The sequence below is a fragment of the Phaethon aethereus genome (assembly GCF_964289735.1).
Source record: "Phaethon aethereus genome assembly, chromosome: 2".
NCBI lineage: Eukaryota > Metazoa > Chordata > Aves > Phaethontiformes > Phaethontidae > Phaethon > Phaethon aethereus.
The window spans coordinates 9435239-9459647 of record NC_138582.1 but is presented as its reverse complement, the minus strand read 5'-3'; the positions used below and the strand labels follow the sequence as shown (position 1 = coordinate 9459647).

The 24409-nt window shown below is 36.2% G+C and overlaps 1 protein-coding gene across 2 annotated transcripts in view; it reads left to right on the top strand.

Moving 5' to 3' along the window:
- PHF20L1 (PHD finger protein 20 like 1) overlaps window positions 1–24409 on the top strand; it is a gene marked incomplete at its 3' end in the record, with an annotated part of 54262 nt that overhangs the window by 12715 nt on the left and 17138 nt on the right. Inside the window, exons 5-13 of one of the 2 annotated variants that reach the window (XM_082015073.1) lie at window positions 299–361; window positions 3980–4187; window positions 4864–4989; window positions 8716–8798; window positions 12589–12841; window positions 14861–15046; window positions 15250–15456; window positions 22898–23116; window positions 23316–23372. In XM_082015073.1, the coding sequence (XP_081871199.1) occupies window positions 299–361; window positions 3980–4187; window positions 4864–4989; window positions 8716–8798; window positions 12589–12841; window positions 14861–15046; window positions 15250–15456; window positions 22898–23116; window positions 23316–23372 (1402 nt within the window). Of the gene's footprint in view, window positions 1–298; window positions 362–3979; window positions 4188–4860; window positions 4990–8715; window positions 8799–12588; window positions 12842–14860; window positions 15047–15249; window positions 15457–22897; window positions 23117–23315; window positions 23373–24409 lie in introns of both variants that reach the window. The other variant, XM_082015074.1, reaches the window with a different exon arrangement.

Here is a 24409-nt window from a genome sequence, read left to right as displayed (position 1 = left end):
CTATTTCTGAGTTGCAGCAGAAGTGTGTTTTAATAAGAGTCAGCTGTGAGGATGGAAAGGCAAAATTTTTAAAGAGTGGAAAATATTTGTGTGGTTCAATGCAATGAGACTATAGGTTAGGTTGTTCTGCAGATAGGCACAAATTAATTGAAATCACACAAATGTGGCTAATGTAGTACAGAAAGAAAATACAAAAAGATGGGGATATTGAGATTGCCCTTGTGAGAGCACATATGAAGTATTCGGATAACTTACTTTTTCTGTTTCATGTTTTTTGTTTTATCTTCGATGTAATTAGGCGCGCGAGAGGGAGCAGATAGCGCCGGAGCTGAGATTAGTGACGGAAATCGAACCAAAAGAAGTGAGTTTTGAGGAGGGGTTTGAAGGAGAGGGAGGGAACTTGGCACACAGGAAGAGGAAGCTGAGGAAAAATCATGGATTTGCGGTTGGGACAGAGGAAAAAAGAAGATGTGACAGGAGACAATGTAAGCCAAGATGTAGGTGGGGCAGACTGTTTAGAATTGAAAGGTGAGCGTAAGGAATCCAGGCCTGATGTGGAATCAGCCAGTCAATAGGTTAATGATGTTTTACGTATGTGTATGTATGAATGTGTGGGCGTTGGGAGTTGTGATGTGTCAGGAGAGGAAAACCAGCTGAATCTTTAGTACTGTAGAGAAGCCAAAAGGTGGTGATTGTAGGCAGATGAAGGGAGAATGATGTGTGTGTGTGAATTCTGCTATTGGCACAAGGGTTGGATTTCAGAAATTACCCTGGTTTTGCCTTCCCACTGTTGCAGGTTTAAGGTTATGCAACGGTATATTTTAAAGTACAAGTGTTTTAGCTAATTGATGTGCAAGGTTGTTGGATAATTTCTACTAACGTATTGATTGTGCAATTTCCTGTGCTTTGATTTAGTGAATCAAATTAGCATAATGAGTTTTCCTCAGTAGTGATAAAGTAATGTTTTGTCTTCTAACTACAGTGTCCCATTACTTCTCTTCTGTCAATTTTCTTAGCTTACTTGAAAGATGAATTTTAGTAAGATAAAAAAGGAAATACACTTTAAAAAAAAAAAAAGGTGTATACATAAATGAAAAACTTTCACTGGGGTGAGATACTGTAGGAAGCAGGAAATCGGGCTGGATGGTGCAGAGTAACGGGTGCAGAGTTACAAAACCACAGCCAGTAGAGGGTCAATGTCAGGACACAAGGGAGAAGTAGTGAAAACTTCTCTTAGGAGGATTTTGCTTTTACTTCATTAATTTCTAATGTGTTCATATTTGGGCCCTTGGCTTTATGTATACTGAATGCTCTGGGGAAAAGTCCTTGCATGTAGTTTCTCTGCTATCTATGATATTTAGCGTCCTGATGTTATGGTTGACAGAGTAGACATCTTACGATGACCCTGAGACAGATTTCATTGTGCTTTAGTCTCTCATTGTTCCCCCATTTTTTGTTAAATTTTCCTAAAAATTCTGAAAGAGGCACAAACCTATCTTTTTTTAAGGAGCAGTTCCTGTACTCGGACACCTTAGCACCTTAGATGCTAAATAGTTCTCACGTGTCAGGAGTTATGCAGCTGAGCAGTTGCTCAGCTGGTGTTCAAGGTTAAAAAGTAGGAATTACCTGTGTCACTTCAGTGCCCTTATGTTTACTCCAGAGCCAAAATAAAAATGGACTTTCAGAGTTTCTGGCCAATTCAGAATCACGAGGTTGGAAGGGACCTCTTGAGATAATCTTGTCCACCCCCTCAGCTCAAAATTCTCTTCACTGAGTTTAAATTTACGTGTTAATCTAGAAGAAAATTGTAACTATCACCAAAATTAATGTGCCTCTGCTCTGGCTTCTGAATGTTTAACCTTTGTTTGCATCATTGTTGTATGTGTCCTGCTACCCTTTGTAAGCTCTATGCCTCAAGGAAAGTATCCAAACAATGAAATAAAATGTAAACAAAAAAACCCCTTCTTGTGTCACAGGAAGTGCTACCGTTAGAACAGGATACTCAGCTCAGTGTGGTCCTTGAAGCTCTATATCCTCTGAGAGCTTCTGATTTCAGGGTGCTTAGCCTGACTGAAAATTAAAATGTTGCTTAGAAGCTGTTTTGATGCAGACTGTGCTTCCTTGCTTCCCACTTTTATCATAAGTTCCAAACTTCAGCCATGTTACTGATCCTCTTCATCCCTTGGCCAGGGTACAGTGTAAGACTTCTACTCTCAGGTCTCCTAACTCCTCAACAGCACAAATAGCTCAATCTTTTTTTGTCCTGCTGGATGAGCAAGGCTCTGGATGGACTGGAGCTAATGTGTGTGCTCGTTTTGGCTGGCCAAAAAAGAGGTATGTGTGTTTTTGATTGACTATGCAGCTGGCAGTTAGATACGCTCTTTGTGGCTGGCACATCACCAAATGGCCTTGGTAGTTGCCTGTTGTGTAAGCATTGCCAAAGCGCTTCTAAACTTTGCTGCTGCTAGCTAGACTGAGTGTATGCATCTTGCATTGACAGCTTGAACATGGAATACTTTATCTTAGAGGAATCAAAACTGTTGGTTTTTCTAAGTACATAGTTTGATGCAATGTAGCAGCATAACCTATATAAAGCAGTGATTTAGAAGTACTGAGCTATGGAAAAGGAAAAGGAAAAGCATAATACAAGGAAAAGTAATGCTTTGTATTTTGTGTTATGCTTTTCTTATACATCAAAGAAGGCAAAGAAACCTCAGTAAGAACAGAAATTTGAAAGACTTATAATATGTAATGAGTGGTGAAAAAGTTTATAATATAACAAGAACAAACAGTCCAGAATAAAATATAGTCTGTTTATAGTTGGGGGAAAAAAAAAAAGTTTTACTGTTTTTAAAGCACTCGTGCAAAACTAGACAAAAATAGTCTTCATCATACCTTTTTTTTATATGTGGTAGTACAAATCAGGAAATACTCTTGTAGAAAAATTGCCATATAGTAAATTAATTATTGTTCAAAACACTCAGGTGCTTAATTCTTACTGGTGAAGGGTTAACATGCTATTGGTTTTTATATCACATATAAGTTCTCCATGGGAAAATTCTCTACCCAGACGTTATAGAAAATTTGAAAAAATACATTAGTAAAAAGGATCAAGTTAAGAAATTTTTGCAGCCAGATTGATCCTTGACACTCAAGAGACATAAGGCAGGAGTCTGATCACTCCCAACTAGTGGGAAGAGCTTGGGTCAGCCTTGGAAGTATTTAGTTCTCTCTGACTTACAGGGTGGCTAGACTTTGTCTATGTGCCAAAAAGTAGATGAATTTGGGCTCTCTGTTCTGTTGTTCACTCCTTGTTTCTGTATGGTCAAATAACCCATTATCCAAAATGGCACTTGTGTTACTTTAAATGTGGATTGTGAAATTCAGTCATATTATAGAGCACTTTATTAAAATTATTGAATGAAAATTGTAATGTGTAATACCAAGAGTGCTTTCTGTAGTTACTCTAGAAACACAGATAAAATTAGAAAAGAGTTGTCCCTGCTTTATTAATTTAACTCAGGAAGAACTCTGCCCAATCATGCAGCTGGCTGGACCATGCTTTGAGTTGATTGTAGTTTTGAATAATAGTTAAATTCAAGCAATAATGGTATTGGTGTATTTCACGGCCAGAAGGGTAAGAAAAAAAGTCAGTCTTCTGGGTTTGGGAGCTCCTGGGTTTCTAAAGCTGTGACACAAAATAGGTAGCAGGGAACATGTGCAGCCAGAATTCTATACACAGTGGTTTTTTTGAAGGTTTTTTCCTTTTGCTTTTTATCCATGTGGCATACTGATAAAACTTCAAGATTATTTAGGCAATTTGGGAAACTTATTTTACCACTCTTTGAATAGTAGCCATAAAAATAAATTCAACTGCTCTTGAACATTTCTAGATGAAATTTCACTGGGTTTATAAGTATTTTCTATTTGAGTTTCAGGCACTTTTTAATACTTACTTACCATTTTTTCCTTTTTGGAGGATTGGATAGCTCTGGTCAAAGCTGCTGCTGCGGCAGCAGCCAAGAACAAAGCAGGAAGTAAACCTAGAACCAGCGCAAACAGCAATAAAGATAAAGAGGACAGAAAATGGCTAAAAGTTCCTTCAAAAAAGGAAGAAACCTCAACATCTACAATCATGCAGGAAGTCCAAAAAAAGGAAGAAGAGCCTACATCTAGTGACACATTTGGTAAAAACAAATTCTGTAAAAGATAATATAGACTTTTCTGTAATGTAGTAGAATTCCTGTTGTTAATTTTGCAATTAAGTAATAACTAGTATGTCTGGAGGAAGATGTCTTACTTGCAATTATGATAACTTTATGATATGTAACATGAATCAGTTCAGAAACAATTTTTATCAGATAAATGTAGTTTGGTCAGCATTTACCCCTTGTGGAAAACTTCTAACTAGCTCTAACAAGAGCAGAACATAGCGGGTTTTGAATGACTTCATAGTATGCTTTGGTTCATATTCCTGCATCTTCTGTTACCTGTGAGATAATACCTGATCTTGTTTTCAGGAAAAAAAATTCCAATATGGATGACACATCCATATTCAGGGATGTTTGAAACTGTTTCTGGGTTGATAAGTGTTTGTTTGCTTTAGTAGTCTTTAATACTTATTTCTCATAATAGTGAGTAAAAAAACCAAACAAACCCAACCAATTTTTGAGGTAATCTGCATCTAATGCTTCAATGTGCAGCACTAGATCTTCAGAATGTGTCATTTTAATTTTTAATAGAATTTTAAGGTTTCTTTACTGCAGTATTCTAATAGCAGTTCTGAAATATTTAAGTATTTTTGCTGTTGTTACATACTTACGAAATGTGACTTTATTAGATTTCTCTTTTGTTTAAAAGTAGGATTTCCTGTAGTGGATGTTCCAAAGATGACCTTTGTGCAGGCAGAGAGCACGTTATCACACAAGAGGAAAAGTAATCTAGGCAACTCATTTCAGGCAAAGAGAGCTCGTCTTAACAAGATCACTGGTAAAATACTCTTTTTGTTGTTGATTTTTTTTTCCTTTTTAATGTAGTGAAATATATATGCTTACATATAAGGTACTAGAGTAAAAGCACATTCATCAGGCACATATTCACTACAGTCTTTTACTTGTTTGGAATTTTAAAGGAATCTGTAAATGGTAATAAAATCTACCTTGTTCATAAATTCAGAGAATGGTCTCAGACTTGACTTCATATTTTAATTTTTTTAGGAAGGTAGCCATCTTTAAAACATACTCAAGAAATTCATCAGTTCAAATCTAGCTGCACAATTTTCTCCATTATCGTGTGAATTTGGGGTTGCACAACTTAACGTGGTCGTGAGTTCCATACCACCACTGTAAGATAAAGCTTTTGTTAGCTGTGGAACAACTAAATGTTTTGTCATAGTTTGTCATAAAGTAAAACTGTTGCAGAGAAGAGTTGACAGTATGTCATTTAAAAGTATACAAGCCTAGCTACCAATTGAAGCAGTGAAGATCTGAAATGTTTTTTTCAGTGTCTTAAGGCATTTCTTGCCTATGTTTATTACTCAAAGGTATTAATGGAAAACAAATATACAGCTATAGAATACATCTTATACAACAGGAAATGGAGTTGTAGGTAACTGGTCTTATCTTTAAAAGTTAAAATATGCATTTTATTCCAAAGTTTAATAGAAATTTACTTAACTGTGAAGAAATTATTTCAATTTGTATCCCGCTTCCCCCAAACCTCCCAATAATCAAATTGTGTTGCCAGCATTGATGCTCTCAGTGTTTAGAATGAGGTAGTATGTGTGTACCTGTGCTGAGTAAGTATCAGATGCGTTTCAAAACCTGGGTGGAAAAAAGTTGTGAAGTTCCCTCCTTAACAGAAGGGCCCTTGGACAGACGGTAAGGTAGAGATGCATTCCACTCACTGTAGTAAATATTTTGTGTGGAGTCTAACAGACTTTTCTATGCTACAGAGGGGAGGGGCTTTTTGTTTGGTTTGTTGTAGTAGGTATGGTATGGTCATTAATATAGAAAGTTTTACTTGTTTCTGTAAGCTGAAAATAACCTGATTTAGTAAACTGCATAATGATTTTTTTCAGACTTGATTTGGGTGATGCAACCTTTTATAGGTCAGCAGTGGAGGGTGTTTAGTCAGTTTTCTTATGTGTGTGGTTCCGTCTCAGTCTCTCAATCAGTACTTCAGTCTGAAGTAGAAAACAAATGAAGTGGGCCAGTATGGAACATATGAAGGGAGCAGTCCTCAGAAAAACCCATCTTCTGCCTCCAGGATTTGCCTTCCTGGAAGGCTTCTTATTTGGTACCAAGTTTAGCTAACAGATGTCTGATTTATCAGCCTCATTTCAACTCTCCTTTGTCCATACTGCATACACCCTCAGTTAAGTCCCAATTTCATTGCTGCCACGAGCAATAGAAGTCAAATATGTATACACTAGTGATATATCTTTACAGAGCCCTGTTAATTTCTTTCCAATAGCAGTTAGTAGCAGAAGGTACCAAAACCAGCTGAAAAACCTGTAGCTCTAGAAGCTTCTGTCCTGGGTAGATTCTCCTTTCCTATGGAACTTCATGAGAATAATAACAGTTGGACAGGCTCATATAGACTGAACTGAATAATCGGAAAACATAATGTTGCAGCCACTAACTTTGGTATCATCCTAAAACCAGTGTGCGTCTGTCTCCATGAAAGCATACTGCACTGGGAGAGAATGTTACCTTTCTGTGAAAGTGAATTAATCCTTTAATTCCAAGATTAAATTTGTCATGTGTGGTAGTTACTTTGTGTAACTGTTCTCAACGTGCTTCTGTAACTCATACTATAGTAGGTTTTTTTAATTGTATTTTGAAAATGTAACTGCTGATGATAAAGCTTTCTTTTGCTACATGCTTATGTCTTATGCTTGAAAAACTTGTAAATTGTTGTTTGTGTCTCCAGCATGAGCTTTTAGATTTTAAGGAATGTTGGGAATCATGCTGGTGTAACCATCAGAATTGCTATAAAAGAATCTTAAAGCATTGTAGCTGTTAGGAAAACATCATTTACCAAGGGTCTTACAGCTGTATTGGGGAAATAGAGCTAATAATGTGGTTGTAGGAGGCTGTCTGAAGGGACCTGTTTTCTGGATTTCAACTCGGCATTCAGTATTTGTCGCAGAAGGTTCTCCTTGTCTGCCACAAGGGCCACAGCTGCATCTGGTGTTCTTTGGTCACCATTCAACAAAATAAAAGTTGCTTCCTTTGCTCCTTTTTCTTCTGCTACCACCACTGGGGGAAATTACATTTCCCGAAGGTGAAGGGTGTCTTCTGTTAAGCATGTATTAATGTAGTCTTTCATTTAATTTTTGCTTGCTTCCATATCTCCTGCTGCAGTGTTGATACCTAAAAGAACAGATAACATCTCCAGCAAGCTTACAGAACGAAACACTTCCGGTTCACTGTGCCACCCCATGCTTTTTATTTGTTAGGTGCTGTTACTGACAGGGAATGGTGAACCTGTAGTCCTGCTGCTGTAGTAGCTTGTAGAGTTGTTTTGTCTTTTTTTGCAAGTGTAGTTATTGTTTAGAAAGTTACTTGATGGGGTAGAGAAGAAGGAAATAAGGGTTATATAGTCACAGGTCTGACAGTCTAGGTTCATTTCATGGCTTTACTTTCTGAGCACTGAGCATCTAGCTAGAAATAAAAATCATAGAATCATAGAAGGGTTTGGGTTGGGAGGGACCTTTAAAGATCATCTAGTCTACCCCCCCCCTGTCATGGGTGGGGACATCTATTAGATCAGACTGCTCAAGGCCCCATCCAGACTGACCTTGAACATCACCAATGATGGGGCATCCACAACTTCTCTGGGTAGACTGTGCTTTGTTAGAACCACAAGACCTTACAGACTGTAGCTTGTTGTTTAGTATTTAAAACTCCTCTTAATCTTGAAAATTATTTTCAGCTTTTGAGTGTAGGTGTGTGGTTGTTAATACAAAGAACATTGCTAATTTTGCAACTTGATTTAAACAGGATAATTTGAGTCACAAAGGTTTATTTAGGTCCATGAAACAAACACTTTATGAAGCCTAATGCAGAATTAAAATCTTATCTGATAATTTTATTTGTATTAATATAATAAGGCTAAGTAAGTTTCTACTTTTTGGTTAACCTGTTTAGCTGTAAAATCAATTAGTATGCACCTCTTGTTGTGGACATGGTGTTCTGAAAAAGTTTATTTGATACATATTACTTTCCAGTAATCTGAAGCATAACTTAGTCTAACATAAAGAGTAAATGAATAAAAGCACATAGTAGTTATTCTGGAATGCTGAAATGTGATAGCTCTTGAAAGACAGGAAAGGGGAGAGATAGAAAAGGTTTGTAAATAATTTTGGTTCCTCAAAATTTAATTCAAGTATCATAGGCTCGGTTTTAAAGCCCAAGCCCTTGGGCTTTAAAAGGATGGTGGGGCTTTATTTTAGAATTGATAATTTGATTTTTATCTTGTGGAAATGCCAGAGAAGTAACTCTTGTGAAAGGGCACTGTCATGGGACCATCCTTCAACTCTTTGTTTCTTCTAATTTAAAGTGTTCAGCTTTGTGTGGAGCTGTTTCAGAGAGAATTATGTTGTAGATAAAAGCAGTTCATATTTCTTGTCTCGCTGTTTTGCTTTGTTTTCCACAAACTCTTGTTGCAAAGCTACTTCTAACTGAGGATCTCTGCAATTTTTCTCCTAAGGTTTATTGGCATCCAAAGCTGTTGTTGCGGATGGTGCTGAAAAAAAGGAAGGCAACAAAGAAACAGCTCCAGTCCTGGAGCAGGTATGAAATGGTAGAGTTTGATTCTTTTGCAAGGTTCCCACTGGAGTGTGCCATGGAGATGTAGTACCTACAACATTAAAATTTGCCCCTTCAGATATAATAGGGAACTGAAAATTGATCTTATGTTTACATTTCTGGCAGAGCCAGAAGTATGGAATTTAATTCTCTGAACACAGTGTTGACTTGAATTTCAGTAATGAGCTTTTGTGTTGGAAAACTAACAGAAAACAAAGAAAAATGAAGTCTCCATGCAACAAATGTGAGGAGACCAGTGTACCAATGTCCAGTTTTATAACTGGCGCCATGACCATGACTGGCTTACGAAAAGGCCCTTACACAGATTCAATTTGTGTTTGAAACAGGGTTTTTTGACATCAAATAGAACTTCTTTTAGAAGAAGTTTCTTTTCTATTGTAAGAATTTGGTGTTGTAGGCTTGTGTGTGTTTATGAACTGCTCAATGAGCCATACATTTTGCAAGGGTGTGTATTTTAATAAATACAAAAAAGAAACTTTTAAATAATGTTAAGGGTCTGATTTTCAAACCTGCATATTTGCAGGACCTGAAGGCTGCCATTTTATCTTTGGCTTATTCCATTGTGTTCAGGCATTGCTTGACTCAGAGTTGTGCATTGTCTTGCATACTAAAAGGGCTGAATGCCTAAACATGGTAAAGCAAGCTAAGGATGAACAGTAGTCTTGATTCAGGACATCTTTGTTTTCCAGTGATTTTAAATCAGAGCCTTAATATAGTTTTAATACAGCTTTTTTGTATTCATTTTCATTCTTTTTCAAGAACAGCAGCATTTAAATAATTGCTGCCCATGATTCTTAAAAGAGCACTTCTGTTCTTACACCCCGGCACACTCTATGAACAGTCCCTACCCCAAACTTTATTTGATATTTTGGTTGTACTGGTTCTTTAGAGCTGATACATAATTGCATTGCTGTGTTTTTTCCATTGGCACTGGCAAGTCTTGTCAATGGAACATGATTTTCTGTTTTTAATGCTGTCACTGTAACGGCTAATGGAGCCGCTACAGTGTCAATGCATTGACCGATATTTTGCATAAAGGTTTACAATGTATTGACATGACATCCCATTTCTCAAATTTTTGCATATTAAAGATGCCATGATTTTATTGCTACTGTGTGTGATACTTTCAATGTGCAAAAAACTGTGAAATGGCTTACAGCATGTTGTTTTTAGAGGAATCATTACAATGTAAATCTTATCATGCAGAATCCCATTGCAGTGAATGGGACTTTGTGGTTTACATAGACTGTGTATGCAACAGTATAAACTACAGTGCATATTTACTAAAACCTTTTTGTTACTTATTACACTTAGTAACTCGGCTGTTTCTGTTTTATTGATTAGATATAAAAAAGATGTCTCTGTCATTGTTTACATGCTAATGGTCTGAAAAACCGCATTTTTGGAAATACTAGTTAAGCTCCTTCTAAAGAGGCATCTAAAATCCCAAATTGTCCTATTCCTTTGCTTCTAACTAAAACCAGAAACCTGACAAACATTTAAATGATTAACTGTGGGGAGGAAAATTTTTGAGCTTAGAGCTTTTTTCACCAAGTTCCTGCCCAAATTCCAATGGCCGAGTTATAAACCTCCCCAAAAGGTTTTCCAATAGCAAAGCTGACATTCCTTAGAGGTTTTGTCTGCTACTGCTATAAAATTGAATGGGTAACATATCTTGTAGGGTTTTTTAATAATGTAACATAAAACATGGTAGAAGTATTCAGGCCAATAGCCGAAAACTGACTTTGTTGATGGAAAATTATTTTATTTATATTTATATATTTTTAGTTTACAGTTGTCTTAAACCCAAAACCTCAGATGATTAGTTGCAGATACAGTAGTTTTATTTAACTGTATTAGGGTATGTCATGTTATATTTTCTTTTGACCGAGACCTGATTAGATGAATAGCATTAATTCATTAAGGTTTTTAATGTTAATTTGTCCTGTTAAGAGGTGAAGCACCTTATCAAAATATTAATTTAATTTTTTTAATCTTGTTTAAATAACTTTGTAATTTGAAAGTAATGGATGCTGTAGTAATGTCTTTCACATCTGTGAAGATGAACAATAAAATTGTTTATTTACAAGTTACGACTCTAATTAATTTCTGGTAATACCTCTCATAACCAGCATAGGCATACCCTACAGTTCATGGAATATTTTATTTAAATGAATAAACTGCACTTAGTACATGTGTAATTGAATTATTCAAGGTAGAACTGATGTCTGCTGAATGGATGTTTTTGCACCGGGTCTTTACATGATACTTCCAGCAAACTGTTCATGTAGCATTCAGGGGTGCTCTTTTACAAACAGAGAATGTGCACTTGTGGTTTTTTGTTTTGCCTTTTTTTGTGTTTTTGTTTTTTTTCCATTGGAACACGGAAAGTTCTAGTGGAAAATTTACGATTTATAACAAAACCCAATAATACTTTCCAGTCGTCAGAGATGTGATGTTTTTAGTTTGGTTAAAGTGGTGCACACGTTCTAGAAATACCTTTCTACTTAGTTATGGTTTTATTAGATGGTACTATGTTGTGTGATGTAACTGGGACAAGAAAAGGGTCAGGTTTAAGAAGTTACCTTCAGGTAGTGTAGTTTGCCATCATTGGGCAAGTTGTAACACATGCACAGTTTATTCAGTAAAGCAGGAAGAACTTCCAGTTAAAAATTTAAAATGCTAATGTCTGTCAGTGCATGCTAATTGTCTAAAAATAATACTTCAGTATGTGTGTTAAGAAGGATGAAAATTGATGAAATTGGAAAGCTGCACTATATGTTGATTTGTTCTTTTTTTTTTCCTTCAAAAACTGTTTTAACTCTTATCTGCTCATTTTTCCCCCAACAGTTAGCAATCTATTTAACCCTGTGGTGCTAGAAGTTGTGATTTCTTCATGTGTTTGCACAAACATATAATGTGGTGAAATCCAGACTCCCAGCACTGAAAGGGGTTGTGTGAGAGTGTGTTCAGTATTTGGAAACCTTTTATTGTTTTTAGGCATTCTTTAAAGGAGCATTATCAACTTTTTCATGTTCTTCTCTAAAAATGAAATTCACGTTAAACAGTTTCCCTGAGGAACTTTTAAATTTTTTTTTTTTCTTTGCTATGGTCAGGGAAATAACTGAAGGGAAAAATCTTGGCAACTTTTTTTAGAACTGCATTTCTCCGAGCGAGAATTGCTTGCTCATAGTAGTGTGAAAGCCTGTCAGAGTTCAAGGAGCATCTGGACAACGTTCTTAGTCATATGATTTAGTTGTAGGTAGTCCTGCGAGGAGCAGGGAGTTGGACTCGATATAGTCCTGATGCGTTCCTTCCAACTTGAGAAATTCTATGATTTAAGATCGGTGTATGTATTTTAGCTTGTAACAAGTGTTCTCCCAAGATGTACTTTGAGACAGCACTGTTGGTCCTCATCTACTGAAGATGAAAAAGACAGAAACTAAAAAGACTTGGGATTTTTAAAATGGGAATAGAGGAAAAATGTTTTGTTTTCAGGCTTTTTGCCTGTATTCAAATAGTAAGAAATGCGGGTGTTCTGAATACTGAAAATAATTGATAGTGCTCCTTTAAAAAGAAAAACCAAAACAGTTTATTGTGATGCATTTTAAATCGTTTTCATTTATACTGAAAATAATGTTGCTTTAAAATGTGTTTTGAATACTAAAGTTGCTTTTAAAAAGATCAAAATAGAATACAAGAACTACAGCGAAGAAACTGAAATAAAAGTATCAATTTTTTATTATTTATTCAGGAGATTTCACCTAAACCACAAAGTCAGAAAAAAAATGAAGCTGATATTAGCAGTTCTGCCAACATTCAGAAACCTGCACTGTTATCCTCAACTTTGTCTTCAGGAAAGGCTCGCAGCAAGAAATGCAAACAAGAATCTGGAGATTCTTCTGGGTGTATAAAGCCCCCTAAATCACCACTTTCCCCAGAATTAATACAAGTCGAGGATTTGTCGCTGGTCTCTCAGCTTCCTTCTTCTGTGATAAATAAAACTAGTGAGCACAGACATTTTAAAAAAAAATACCGTAATTACTTAAGAGATATACAGAATTTTTTTTTTGGTTGTAAATGGCTATTGCTTTTAAAAATGAATCTGCTTTAAATAAAAGGTCCAAGCGGGAGAATTAGGGGTAGCTCAGTATTTTAAAAGTCAAGTCACATAATAAGGCATATGAATTACTCTACTGGAAATAATCCATTTAAATAATACATTTATATTTATAGAGTCATGGCTTTTAATGGTTGGCTTTCCCTCCAGCTTAAACCTCCACATTAGTGTTAACAGTGATACAGGAAAAGTCAAACCTCTCTTCTGAAGGGGCCTGATTCATTAAAAAGAAAAGACATACACCTTGGTTGTGGGCCTTTCCTTCTCTGAGAAATTCTACCTTCAGCAGGCTCATGTGCTGTACCTGTTGGCTGTGGCATTCTTCACCTTGTGTGATATTTCCTCCAAATACAATGTGAAAGAAAAGTTGGGTTCAGGTTCTGTCGTGGGGAAAAATAAAAAATCAGGTTTCTTGGTCTCAGAATAATACCATAGGTGTTCAGCTTCTTGACATGTGTAACTGATTTGCAAAGTACCAAAGTATTGGTTATCAGAAGAACAGAGAAAGGTTTATGCTACATCCTTGAATATGCTATTTTTTGTGGATGTTAAAATATTTCTGTAATTTTTGAGATTACATTAGGTTTTTAGTGTTGCTTAGGGTCAGGCTCTTCGTTGCCTGAAGAACATTAAATGATGAGGCCAACAGTTAAAATAAACGTGGGTTACAGTAAGTCAAAACCTACATTTTTATTTCACTTTTAGAATAGCGATTGAGGGTGGAAGACTATGCCTGCATCGTGTGTTCCCCTTAACCTTGATTTGATATTTTCACTTAGGAGAGAAGTTTCGTTTAGTCTTTTCTCACAGATAATTTTAAATGCATGGGAGAGGGAGGGGTGAAAATTCAGCCATTGTTATTCAGGACATATTGATATAAATTATATTTTGTCCCCACAAAATATTAGCGGTTATCTATACTGTAATACACCTTCCCTCCCCACCCCTAAAACAATGGTAAGTAGTTTTCCTTTAGCATGTTTGTATTTTGGATTAAGTTAGACTTCTCTGTAGCAATATTATAAAAATTAGCTAATTTAAACAATAGGTTGCTTAATAGCTTAGATCTTGTTAGTGCTGTCTTTTAATCTTTTGCTTCTGAGTCTTTACCACCTCTAACGGAAATGTAATTTTGCTGTGTGTTTACTGTTAAATCTGTACATCTTTGACTCTGAAAACTGCATAAGAAAAGGAGAGAACAGTTATTGGCAGTGTAATAATGGCTTAAATGTTTTTCTAAGGCAAAAATTTGTGAAACTAGGTAAAATTGGAGTGGTGTAGGGGAGCGTGGGTTTTTTGTTTTTAATGAATCAGGCCTATATTAACCTATATCAATCCCTCCCTTTTTTTTTAAGTATGAGATTCTTGAGCCTTCTTAACTGTGCCAATGCGTTGGCAGTGTGCGTTTGAAATATAGTTGGGGTATTGATACCAGGTTAGCAGAAGACAGGAGGTAGGATATAAAATGAACCACTGCTTTTGATTATTTAAGTTCTATGTTACCACTATCCATGACTTTTTAGGTCTTTAACTGTGATCGTTTGTTCTGTTTACTGTTAAATCCTACTGCCCTCCCTTCCATTATAAGTAGCCTACTCTCATGGGTTGTATGGGTGGGTTGCTTATTGTAAATACACTGTTTGCCTAAAACAACAGCCTTTATCAGTGGGGAAGTAGATGCCCTAGTAATGTATAATCAGCAAAAAGCAGAATTGTGTCTTGAGCATAACTCTTTGTTTTTGCTCCTGGTAGTCACAGTTTTTAACTACTTTGACCAGTTCTGCTGTGATTACCAGTTTTGCAAATAAGAGCTATTTCAAGCACTTCCCATCTTTAGATCTCAAATACTGCGGTAAGATTATGGTATATCTCTCTGCTTCATGAACATTGAAAGATCTCTTTTTAGGTCCATCACAGCCAGTGAATTCCCCTAGATCCTACAAACATAGCCAACGGAGAAGAAGATCACAGCGTTTAGCCACTTGCTCCTTGCCTGATGATTCTGTAGAAAAAGTTTCTTCTCCCTCTTCAGTTACTGATGGAAAAGTGTTCTCCATCAGTGGTCAAAACCAACAGTCATCAAAATTGGAGGGTAATGTATCTTAATCTAATAAAGAACTGCCCAAGGGATATTGAATCATAAAAATGAGACCTTTGACGGTTTTCATCTAATGGGATATTTTGACTTGTAGCTAAAGCTGTATGCTGTTCATATGTTTTGTAACGCTGCAATCCAAACTGTTGTTTGTTGGACCAATGTATCTTTTTTAATATTACATTTTTTCTTTTATGTAGTACCTGATGTTGCTCATATCTCACTTGAGAAGCGTGGACCATGTCTCCCTCTTGATTTAAGCCGTAGTTTGGAAGTTACAGCGCCATTATCCACAGAATCCACTTTCCGTAACGAATATCCCAGTAAAGACAAGGAAGATATTCAGATGATTACATATCTTTCTTCCAAAGCAGTAACTGATGGAAGAATAGCTACAACAGCGTCAGGTAAAGAGATTCAGTATACAAACAGTTAGGTTTATAGTTGTAGGGTTAAAATGTGTCTGTATTCAGTCACACAGAAGGAGGGAATACTTGGTTTTTTTCCTGCACACTTGCAAGCCTGCCACTCCTCTTGGGGTTCATCCATCTGCATTTTCCTCGTCTTGCGCTGGCTTTAAGCTGCATTAGCACTTTTTCTAACACGCTTTAAGGAGGATCTGAAAGTGTGGAATATTAAAAGTATTTCTTTCAAAAATATTTTACCCTGTTAGAACTTGTAAAAATAATTTATGAAGTTGTTTACTAACATACTAATATATACTAAATCTAGATGTACTCATTTATTTTGTGGCATCTGCTTTAAAACTTAGTAACATTTCCAGAGGCAGTCAGCATTCCTCTACCTTTGCTTCTGTTTGCAGTGGAAATTTTGTCATTTGCTTGCTTTCAAATGTTACTTGCAAATATTTCTGAAAAATCCTTTAAAAATTATATAGACTTGCTTGTCTCACAATACTGGAGTGCTGTGCTCCCTCTCAGTTTGTAACAGTTCACTGGCTGCTGTGGTTTAAGTGAATCACTTGGATAGAGGGAATTAAGAGATTTGGGGAAGGGTTTATATAGTGGTTTGCAGACCATAAAAGTGGGTTGTTTTCATCCAGTGTATGTCAGGTGTCCATATGCTTTTTTCATAAATAAGTCTCTTATGTGGGTGAGCATCATACCATTTTTAATTGGCTTCCAAGAAAGAATTTTCTCAAAAGGTTTTTTTTTAAATGAGAAAATTGTTAATTAAAGAGGAAGAAAAAAAAAAAATCAAATTATTATACTCTACTGGGGAAGTTTTTGGTAAATGTGACCAATAATAAGGGAGGACAACATGAACCTAAAAGTATATAATTATGGCACTCAAATTACAACTTGGTTGTGTTTAGGGGGGAAGAAAAAAAACCAACAGCTTTGCATTAAGCTGATAGTATAGCTGCAGTGCTCAATAGGTCAGTGAACCATTTTGTTTAGTATGTACAGCCCCTTCTTGGGTGTCTGCCCACACATGCTCCCACTGAAAGTATAAGGTGATTGCTTCATCGAGTTGCAGCATAGCTATTTAACCTGATGTGTCAAAGGCTGGGTGGGATTCTTAGATCAATATTGTCTAGATCAAAAAGATCATTGTAATTATCCTTTCTCTCTCAAAAGAAATTATTAATCTCTTAAACTAATTTGTCAAAATAAGGACTATGGGTATTTCTAATGAGCTGCCACTTAAGCTTTTAAAAATATTACTTAATTTCTTGACTAAAACCATGTGATAGTCTTGGTTTGCCTTTGATACATTGCATAGCAGTAGAATTGCAAGTTCCTGCGAAAATGACTTGTGTGAAAGTCCTTTTATCTCATGTCTTCTGAGAAGTGCTTTTGGGGAATGTATATTTGCCCACTCATAGAACAGGATCATAAACCAACAGCTCCCAACTACCATCTATTTCTTGTTTATTAGAACGCGTTTCAGTTACTAGGAATTTAACTTCTGGCTTTTCTGATATATTTTCTGGATCACTTAATGTGTAGTTGGTAGTACTGATGAGTATTTATTTTGTTGCCCACTTCTGTCATGGAACTGATTTGGACTCTGAGTGAGCTGGTTCTAAACCCAGCATCCGTGAGTACACTTGCACCTGTTTAGTTGTTGAGCTTGATCTTGCGCACAGCTGAGTCTAATTAAAGAAATAATATGTGTCATTTATAGCCACCTTTAGTTATGAGTCAAAAATTTGACATGTCCATGTACTTTGTCTAGGGAAAACCATTCCCTGACAAAGTTAGTGGTATTACTATTTGAGTCTGGAAAGGGAATATGGAAGAAGCACTTGCAACCTATGCTGGAGGATACAGTTTAGTGGAGCTTCTTTTGGACCAAGAGTTATCTGGCAAATCAGTTTCTTGAGAGCTTATAACTTTTCATCTTCTGGGTTTTTGCCTTGTGGACAGACCTGTGTTTTGTTGCTAATTTTAATGTATTACAGTTTTCCTCCATGCAATCAATAGAATTCTGTCTTGAGCTTTTATACTGACTTCTTGTCCAAATGTTAGAAGTTTTCTGAAGTATGCAGCCCAGCATCCACTTGAGCAGTGTAAGCTTTGTGGGCTGAAAGACTAATATAAGCAGTTTGATATCTTTAATTCAGAGATTCCATAGAACGTTTTGGAGCTAGCTGCCTCTTTTGGTAGTATCTCTAGGACTCTGTAACTTACGTTCATGTGTCTTGGGTTATCTCAGACTTCTGACTGGTGAAACTCATCTTATATCCTTCTCATATTCTTAGAAGAAAAATGTGGCTTTTAAATTCATATTTGGAAGCTCTGGAGATACTTTACATTGTTGAGTAGTTTTTGTTGTGTTCTCTGCTTTAGAAGGTGTCTTTTTAATTTTGAAACAGCACGGGTTCTCAAGTCATATTACTTCAAGCACACATAGTTACACCAAATTCTTGCATGCTTCGGGAGAATGAATAGAATTCACTGTCTATGACTATTTCTTCCTTTTTTAATGAACCTGTTTAAACAATGGCAAGCTAATATATGAAGGATAGGTGCCCAAAGCTTTCCTTTCTCATTCCTGTCGATGCTTGAAATTATTCAGAACAGTTAATTTGCATTATGCAGGAAAATCTGCCTGCCTAGAGTGTAATTTAATACATTGCATTGTTTAGTGTATGCGTTGTGACTCTATACATTACAATTTGAGAACTCTGGTGTAGAATCCAGGCTATCCTGTAACTGTCTGCTTTTTTAATCTAAAAAAATATTTTAAATCTATGTACTTTGATGATATTTCTGCTCTTTAGATGTTACTGGCACAGTGTGGACAGATCTGGTATTCTAGATTTTGACAACACTATGGAATTTGCTAAGTGCGCTTAAGTTGGACCTGCCATCTTTGTAGTCATTGAAGTAGATGGCTCTAGATAGGTTCAGAAATTATGGTGGTAACAGAAGTATTTAGCCTGAAGCAGCCTATTATGATTGTCAACCCTTCTGTAAAAGAGCTGTACTGTTTTAGATCCAGAGATGCACCTTGTGGCTTTGGAAGCTTAGACTTCTGATAGAGGAAGTCCATCAACTTCAGTTGAGTCAACTGAAGAAAAAAATTTATATGTTATTGAAAATGATGCATTTTAATGATTTCTTTATTGAAAAGATAGTAACTTGGTGTTTTTCAGAGAGGAGGGATGAGGTGCACTGAAGTGCAGAAGCATAAATAGCAACTCATAGTACTAACACACAGAACTCAAAATCATTGCTCAAAATGAACAACTTGTCATTTTGTAAAGGCAACGCAAAAGCACTGTGATCAAGTCCTTCAGTCCATGGGCTACATGGAGGTATTGTGCGCTTTGGTAGGCACTGCTACACTACCAGTTAATTATTGAACAGAGGTACTGCTTTGCCTAAACTGTTGTACGCGCCTACTTGTGATCACCTGATGTTGTACACACATAACTAAGAATCCTTGCTTTCATTTGTCAAACTGCTTTAAGCAGTAGATAACGGGCCTTTTTGTCACTTAGCCTTTCATAGATTTAAAAATCACAGTCAGTTGGAATACATGCAGAACACTGTAGTTTTCCAGTTCTGACTACAGAAGTTCAGATCCTTCTCTAGTTGTAACTTTCTTTAAATTTGTGATCATTTTTCTTGGTTTCTGTAACTCCACACCATTTGTATTAATTTAGCTGTTATATATTGAGCAAACATAATTTCAGCAAGCACTCTGGGTTTTAATATTTAAGTAAAAGGAAAATATTGTTACATTTACCAATATAACAATATGATATTTATAATCCTAACGTAACAATATTTTCATCATCTCATTACCTGTTCTAGCTTAATCTAGATGATTTTGCTAGTACGGTAGCATTAGGTTAAATATATGGAGGAAATTTGCACTTATGCTAAAAGAAGAAAACTTTGTATACTTTTACATAATTTTATTGATAACAGTTTACTGCAGCAGGAACAAGCAACAGCCAGTGTATGTAACTTTCAGAAAATGAGATCAATCACTTTTCAATAAACTCTTGCCAGTGGTATTGGTTACCCTGCTTTTAAGAGGCATCTAGACTCTAGTGAACTAAAGCTCTTGTTGCTTTGGAGCTCTTTGTTTTACTCAGGTTTACTCCCTAATTTGGATGTCGGCCATTCTAGTCTCTCCCCTGAAGTTCCCAGCTGATTCTTGGGGTAGTTAGCTGAAGGCAAGCAAGAACCTTTCATGTCCACATCCTTCCTAAAGAGATCATTTTGTGCAGGATCTGGTATTAACCTGTAATATAAATAACTAATTCATCCTATGTACTGGGAGTTCAAAACACAAAATTAATTATGATAAAGCCATGTTATGATTTACCTTCTGTATTAATACAGATGATATTTCTGTTGTTAGGAAAGTTAAAACATCAAAAACCATGGAATAGAATATCATGCAACAAATTAAGTCACTTCGCAGTGGTACAATTTATTTTCATTTGCTGAACTGAAATAAGCAGTACCAAAGCCCATGTCTGCTGCTGCGCTTGGAGCACAGGATTCTGTTCTGTGCCTGTGCTCACACGGCGGGGGATTGTGTCGCTTCACTGTGCCAGACCAGGAGAGGTAGCATTGGAAATGTGTCATGAAGCTGATTGGACATTGCTGTGGCTTGCATTTGTTTTTAATCTGAAATCAGCCTGCTGGTGATAAATTTGATCTTAGATAACGACATAGTCGGTAGTCTATCAAGTCTAATCTCTAAGCATCTTTTTCTCTGAGTGTTAATTGCAGACCTTCCATGCTTCACTGTGTGGGAGGTGGCTGACTAGACTTCTCAACAGGAATAAAATTGCAATTAAAAGTAGCAGTTAAAAGAGATATGGTAGTATTTCCATAATGGAATTATTTTATAAACTAATATTTTTCTTGCTGTATTCGTCACTTTATCTTTAGACTATGATTGTCTACTTTGTCTAATTCTGTGGTTACTTGTAAGGCATCACGATTTGCACAGTTGAAAATTAGACTTTGCAGGCCTTAAGACTTTAGTTAGGATTTGAGAATTTAGAATTCTTAACCTAGAATGATTTCTCATTAATAAAAGTAAAAGCCAAGAATAACATTGCAGTGTATGCCAGCATAATAGTAATTTTACTTTTCAGGCTACTATAGAAAGGCAGTTTGGAGAGCTCTGTCATTCAGATGGATATTTGTGTGACTGTAGCAGATTTCTGCCCTTCAAACAGTTATTTAGTTAATAGCTGATTACTTTGTCAGATGTGCTTGTATGGAAAATTATTGAGATACAGAAGTTTGTTGGTATGTTGTGGCTGTCAATACCAGAGCACATTTGAATGTCTGAGGTCAGGATTTCTTCTGAAGTTTAAATAGTACTTCATCCAATGTTGAGACTGAATTTCTCTTGAGATTCTTTGGAATGAGTATTCTCTCATCTTTTCATCAAAATGGCAGTGACCTAACCAAACTACATTCATTTGGGTGATCCTTTTGTGCTCTTTTTAGAAATGAGGCAAGATGCTGATAGCATGATGATGTGGAGAAGTGTTATTTTTCTCTTTTACTGAGGTGCTAAAATATACTCACTGCCTCACAGATGGCAAAGCAGTTCAGTCCTGCAATGTAGATAATCATTAATTAGGAAACCCAAGAAAGGAATAATTTGGATAGTGTTTTCTGTTCATGATAAATATCCCAGCAAGCTAAGTCCGATTGAAATACAGACAAAGGCCAGAGCCTGGATAGTAGACCAATCTTGAAAGGATTGTGGTCTTAGGTGAGGTTGTTGATTTGAAGTAGTAGAAAGGCTCGGGTAGCCTCAGCCATGGTCATACATTTCGTGTCTTGTGTTGGAGTCCAGCACGCAGAACTGAGGGTGGCTGCAGCTGCCTGCTGGCTAGATTGCGTGGTATGGTAATGTCTTGCATCTTGCAGCTGGGAACATCTGTCATTTCAAAGTGCTGTATGGTGTGGTAGGTGATGTACTGCTTGCTGTTGCTCTTACTGCCCTGGTGGCTTTCTCACTACGTGCCCTTTCCATTGTTTTCCTGAGAAGGCTGCCTAGGAGCTGGAGTAATTTTCATGGTGTGTGTGTGTTGTGTTGTAGTAGAATTGGGTTGGTCTGTCCAAGCCTGGAAGGCTACCTCACAGAGTCAACCCTGTTCTTGCCTGTTCCTCAGACTCCTTTTATGACTGATGAATTTACTAAATTATCTTAACGCCGCTTATTTAATTGCTTTTTGTTGTTTTATTACTGAATACTTACCAAAAGGGGGGGGTGGCCTCAAAAGAAGCCATTCCAGATCAGCTTCATATTTTGTCTTGTTTCATATCTTGACCACTAGCAGGTATTTTTCAGGACTCTTATTTTGGTTCAACACTAACCTGCAAGTGTTTTTTACATGCTGATAATATATGAGCCCAACAAAAGTGAGAGACCCTGAAGGTGTCTGGTGCCTCCAAGTGTTTACAGCTGGCACTGAAAACCTGAACCCCTTATGACTTTGCAGAGCTGCATTTTTGTACAGCATGTCCTTGGCATGGCCCTGAAATGTCCTCAATGGTCAGATGAAGATTAGGATTTCTTAGTTACATTTAAATGAAACTTAAAACTCTCACAATATTGATGAATGCAACAACAGAGAGTTTTGAATGACATCAGTAACGTTCTTTATAAATAACTTTTGTTCTAGTTTGGTTATTTGAAAATACCATTGTGTATAAATGATGATAGCAATGAAAATTATAATTTGAGTTTTGTTTTGCCATGTTATTGCTTAATTTGCATCAGATAAAGATTAAAAAACACCTAAATATTTCAGTGAATAAACTTTTCTGAATAATCCAAGCTAAGAATTGTTGGCATAGGATGCTGAATTCTGACAAGTTATCACAGTATTTTGTGTGTAATTCAAATGTGGATTAAATATATACATGAAAGACAGTTTAGTATTTAAATAGTATTAAAATCAATAAGAAGTGCAATAAGCAGAAGTGTACCTTTTATACGTAGCACTAAAAATGTTACACTAGAGCTTAATTTCTCCATTCATGTAATGGAACATTAATCTAATATTGACAATGTCAGCACCTTCCTATTGAGGTGGGTTTCTATTACAGTGAAACTCAAAGGAAACAAAAAGGCTTAGAAGTATCAGCAAAAGTACACTTTCAACAGCACAAGCAGTTTAAAAGTTAGTGCAAATTCCAAAACAAAGAAACCGTCTGTGGCATGTATTGTCTGTATGTAAGGCTAAGACCTAGGCATTCATATGCAGTAATGATATGTTAAGTGTGATGATATTATTACCAATACTTGACATTTCAGTGATCTGTCTCAGCCAGTGATCTGGCTGCAATCCTTATGGAATGCCTAGTAAATCTGTCTTCTTGTTTTCAGCACCCTCGTCCCATGTACATGCCTTGCATCTGGAAATGCCTTTAACCAATAGTCTAAGGTTACCCAAAGGGAATAGTAAAAAAAAGAGGTCTTCCACATCAGTGAGCTCTGAAGGGACAGAGATACAGTGCTCTGTGCCCATAAAGGAGAAATGTTTTGAGAGTCTGAAGGAGAAAATATTAAAGAACGTGATTGAGAAGGACAAGCATTCAGAAGTTGGTAAACTACAATACTTTTTGTTTCCAGTGCTTTAGACAATAAAAATTATTGTTAAGTGACATTAAAAATAATTTTATTGTTTGTATGTTTCTTATTTTTATGTACCATTAGGACTTTTTATGGTCTAATGACTTTTACAAGAAAGTGGGTCATCAGCCAGACATTGCACTTATGTCATATATTCTTCTTCAATTTGCAGGTGCAGTGAGAATGGAAAGAAAAGGAAAACTGGAAGAGAGAAGTATTTCAACATATGGTATGTACAGAGCAATAATATTTTTAGGAAAAAAGGAAAAGTTCTTTAACATTTGATGTCTCTGAAGAGCAAACGTAAAAGCTTAAAATATTTCCTGGGCCCAGATGCACTTCTTCTGTCTGTTTAGGTCTTAAAAACAGTTTTTATATATATGATTAGTTTACAGTAGAAGAATACTTTTATAAGAAAAAATGAAAGTGCCCATAGCAAGGATTTGGACAGATCCAAAAGTACCTATGAGAGGCCTGGCAAAAATAAAGCTTTTTTTTAAGTTGAATTGGTGATACTGCCTTTATTTCTTGTACTGACTGTTTGTGGGAGAGGAGGAAACGGCTAAGTGTTACTAGCAAAACATTTGGCAATTCTTGAAGGAAAATATAAATTAAGAGGGCTTTGGTTTTATCATGTGCTTTATAAAAGAAAACCAACGAACAATTATTAGTGATGGACATAAATTCATAAGTGATTCTGCCTTGTTTTTCCAGGAGGTAAAAGTTCTTTTTCTGTATTCACCAAGAAGATAATAACACCCCAATTTGTGTGCAGAAAACAATCCTTCAATACTGACTTTAAGGGTTTATTTTCTGTAACAAGTAAATTTCATCATTATTTTTCTCACTGCTGATTACTTAGAAAATTATTATGAAGTGACAATGTTGTGGCATGTGTGCTTTCTGGGGAGAATTAACAGGATAAATAGAATTTTTCTGAGACCAAGTACTTGTCCTCATGCATATGCCAACAGGGGTTAGAAGTGAAGTGCAGTGTAAAAAAAAAGTATAATAAATTTCAGTCAGACTCAGTTTTCTATGAGGATGTCACTGTGTAGTAGAAAGTGCTGACAGCATCAGCAGTTTTGTGATACTGAAGTGTTCTTCAAATGACTTTCTGTAGGCCTAATATGTGTTTTTAAGACTATGTTATCTTTTTAGTTTGGAATTTTGCACTTTTGACAGCTTTTTCTCTTGCCCAAACCTTTTTCTTGTAAGCTGTAAGTAAAACAGATGTTATAAGCTATTTAAATAATGTCACTTATT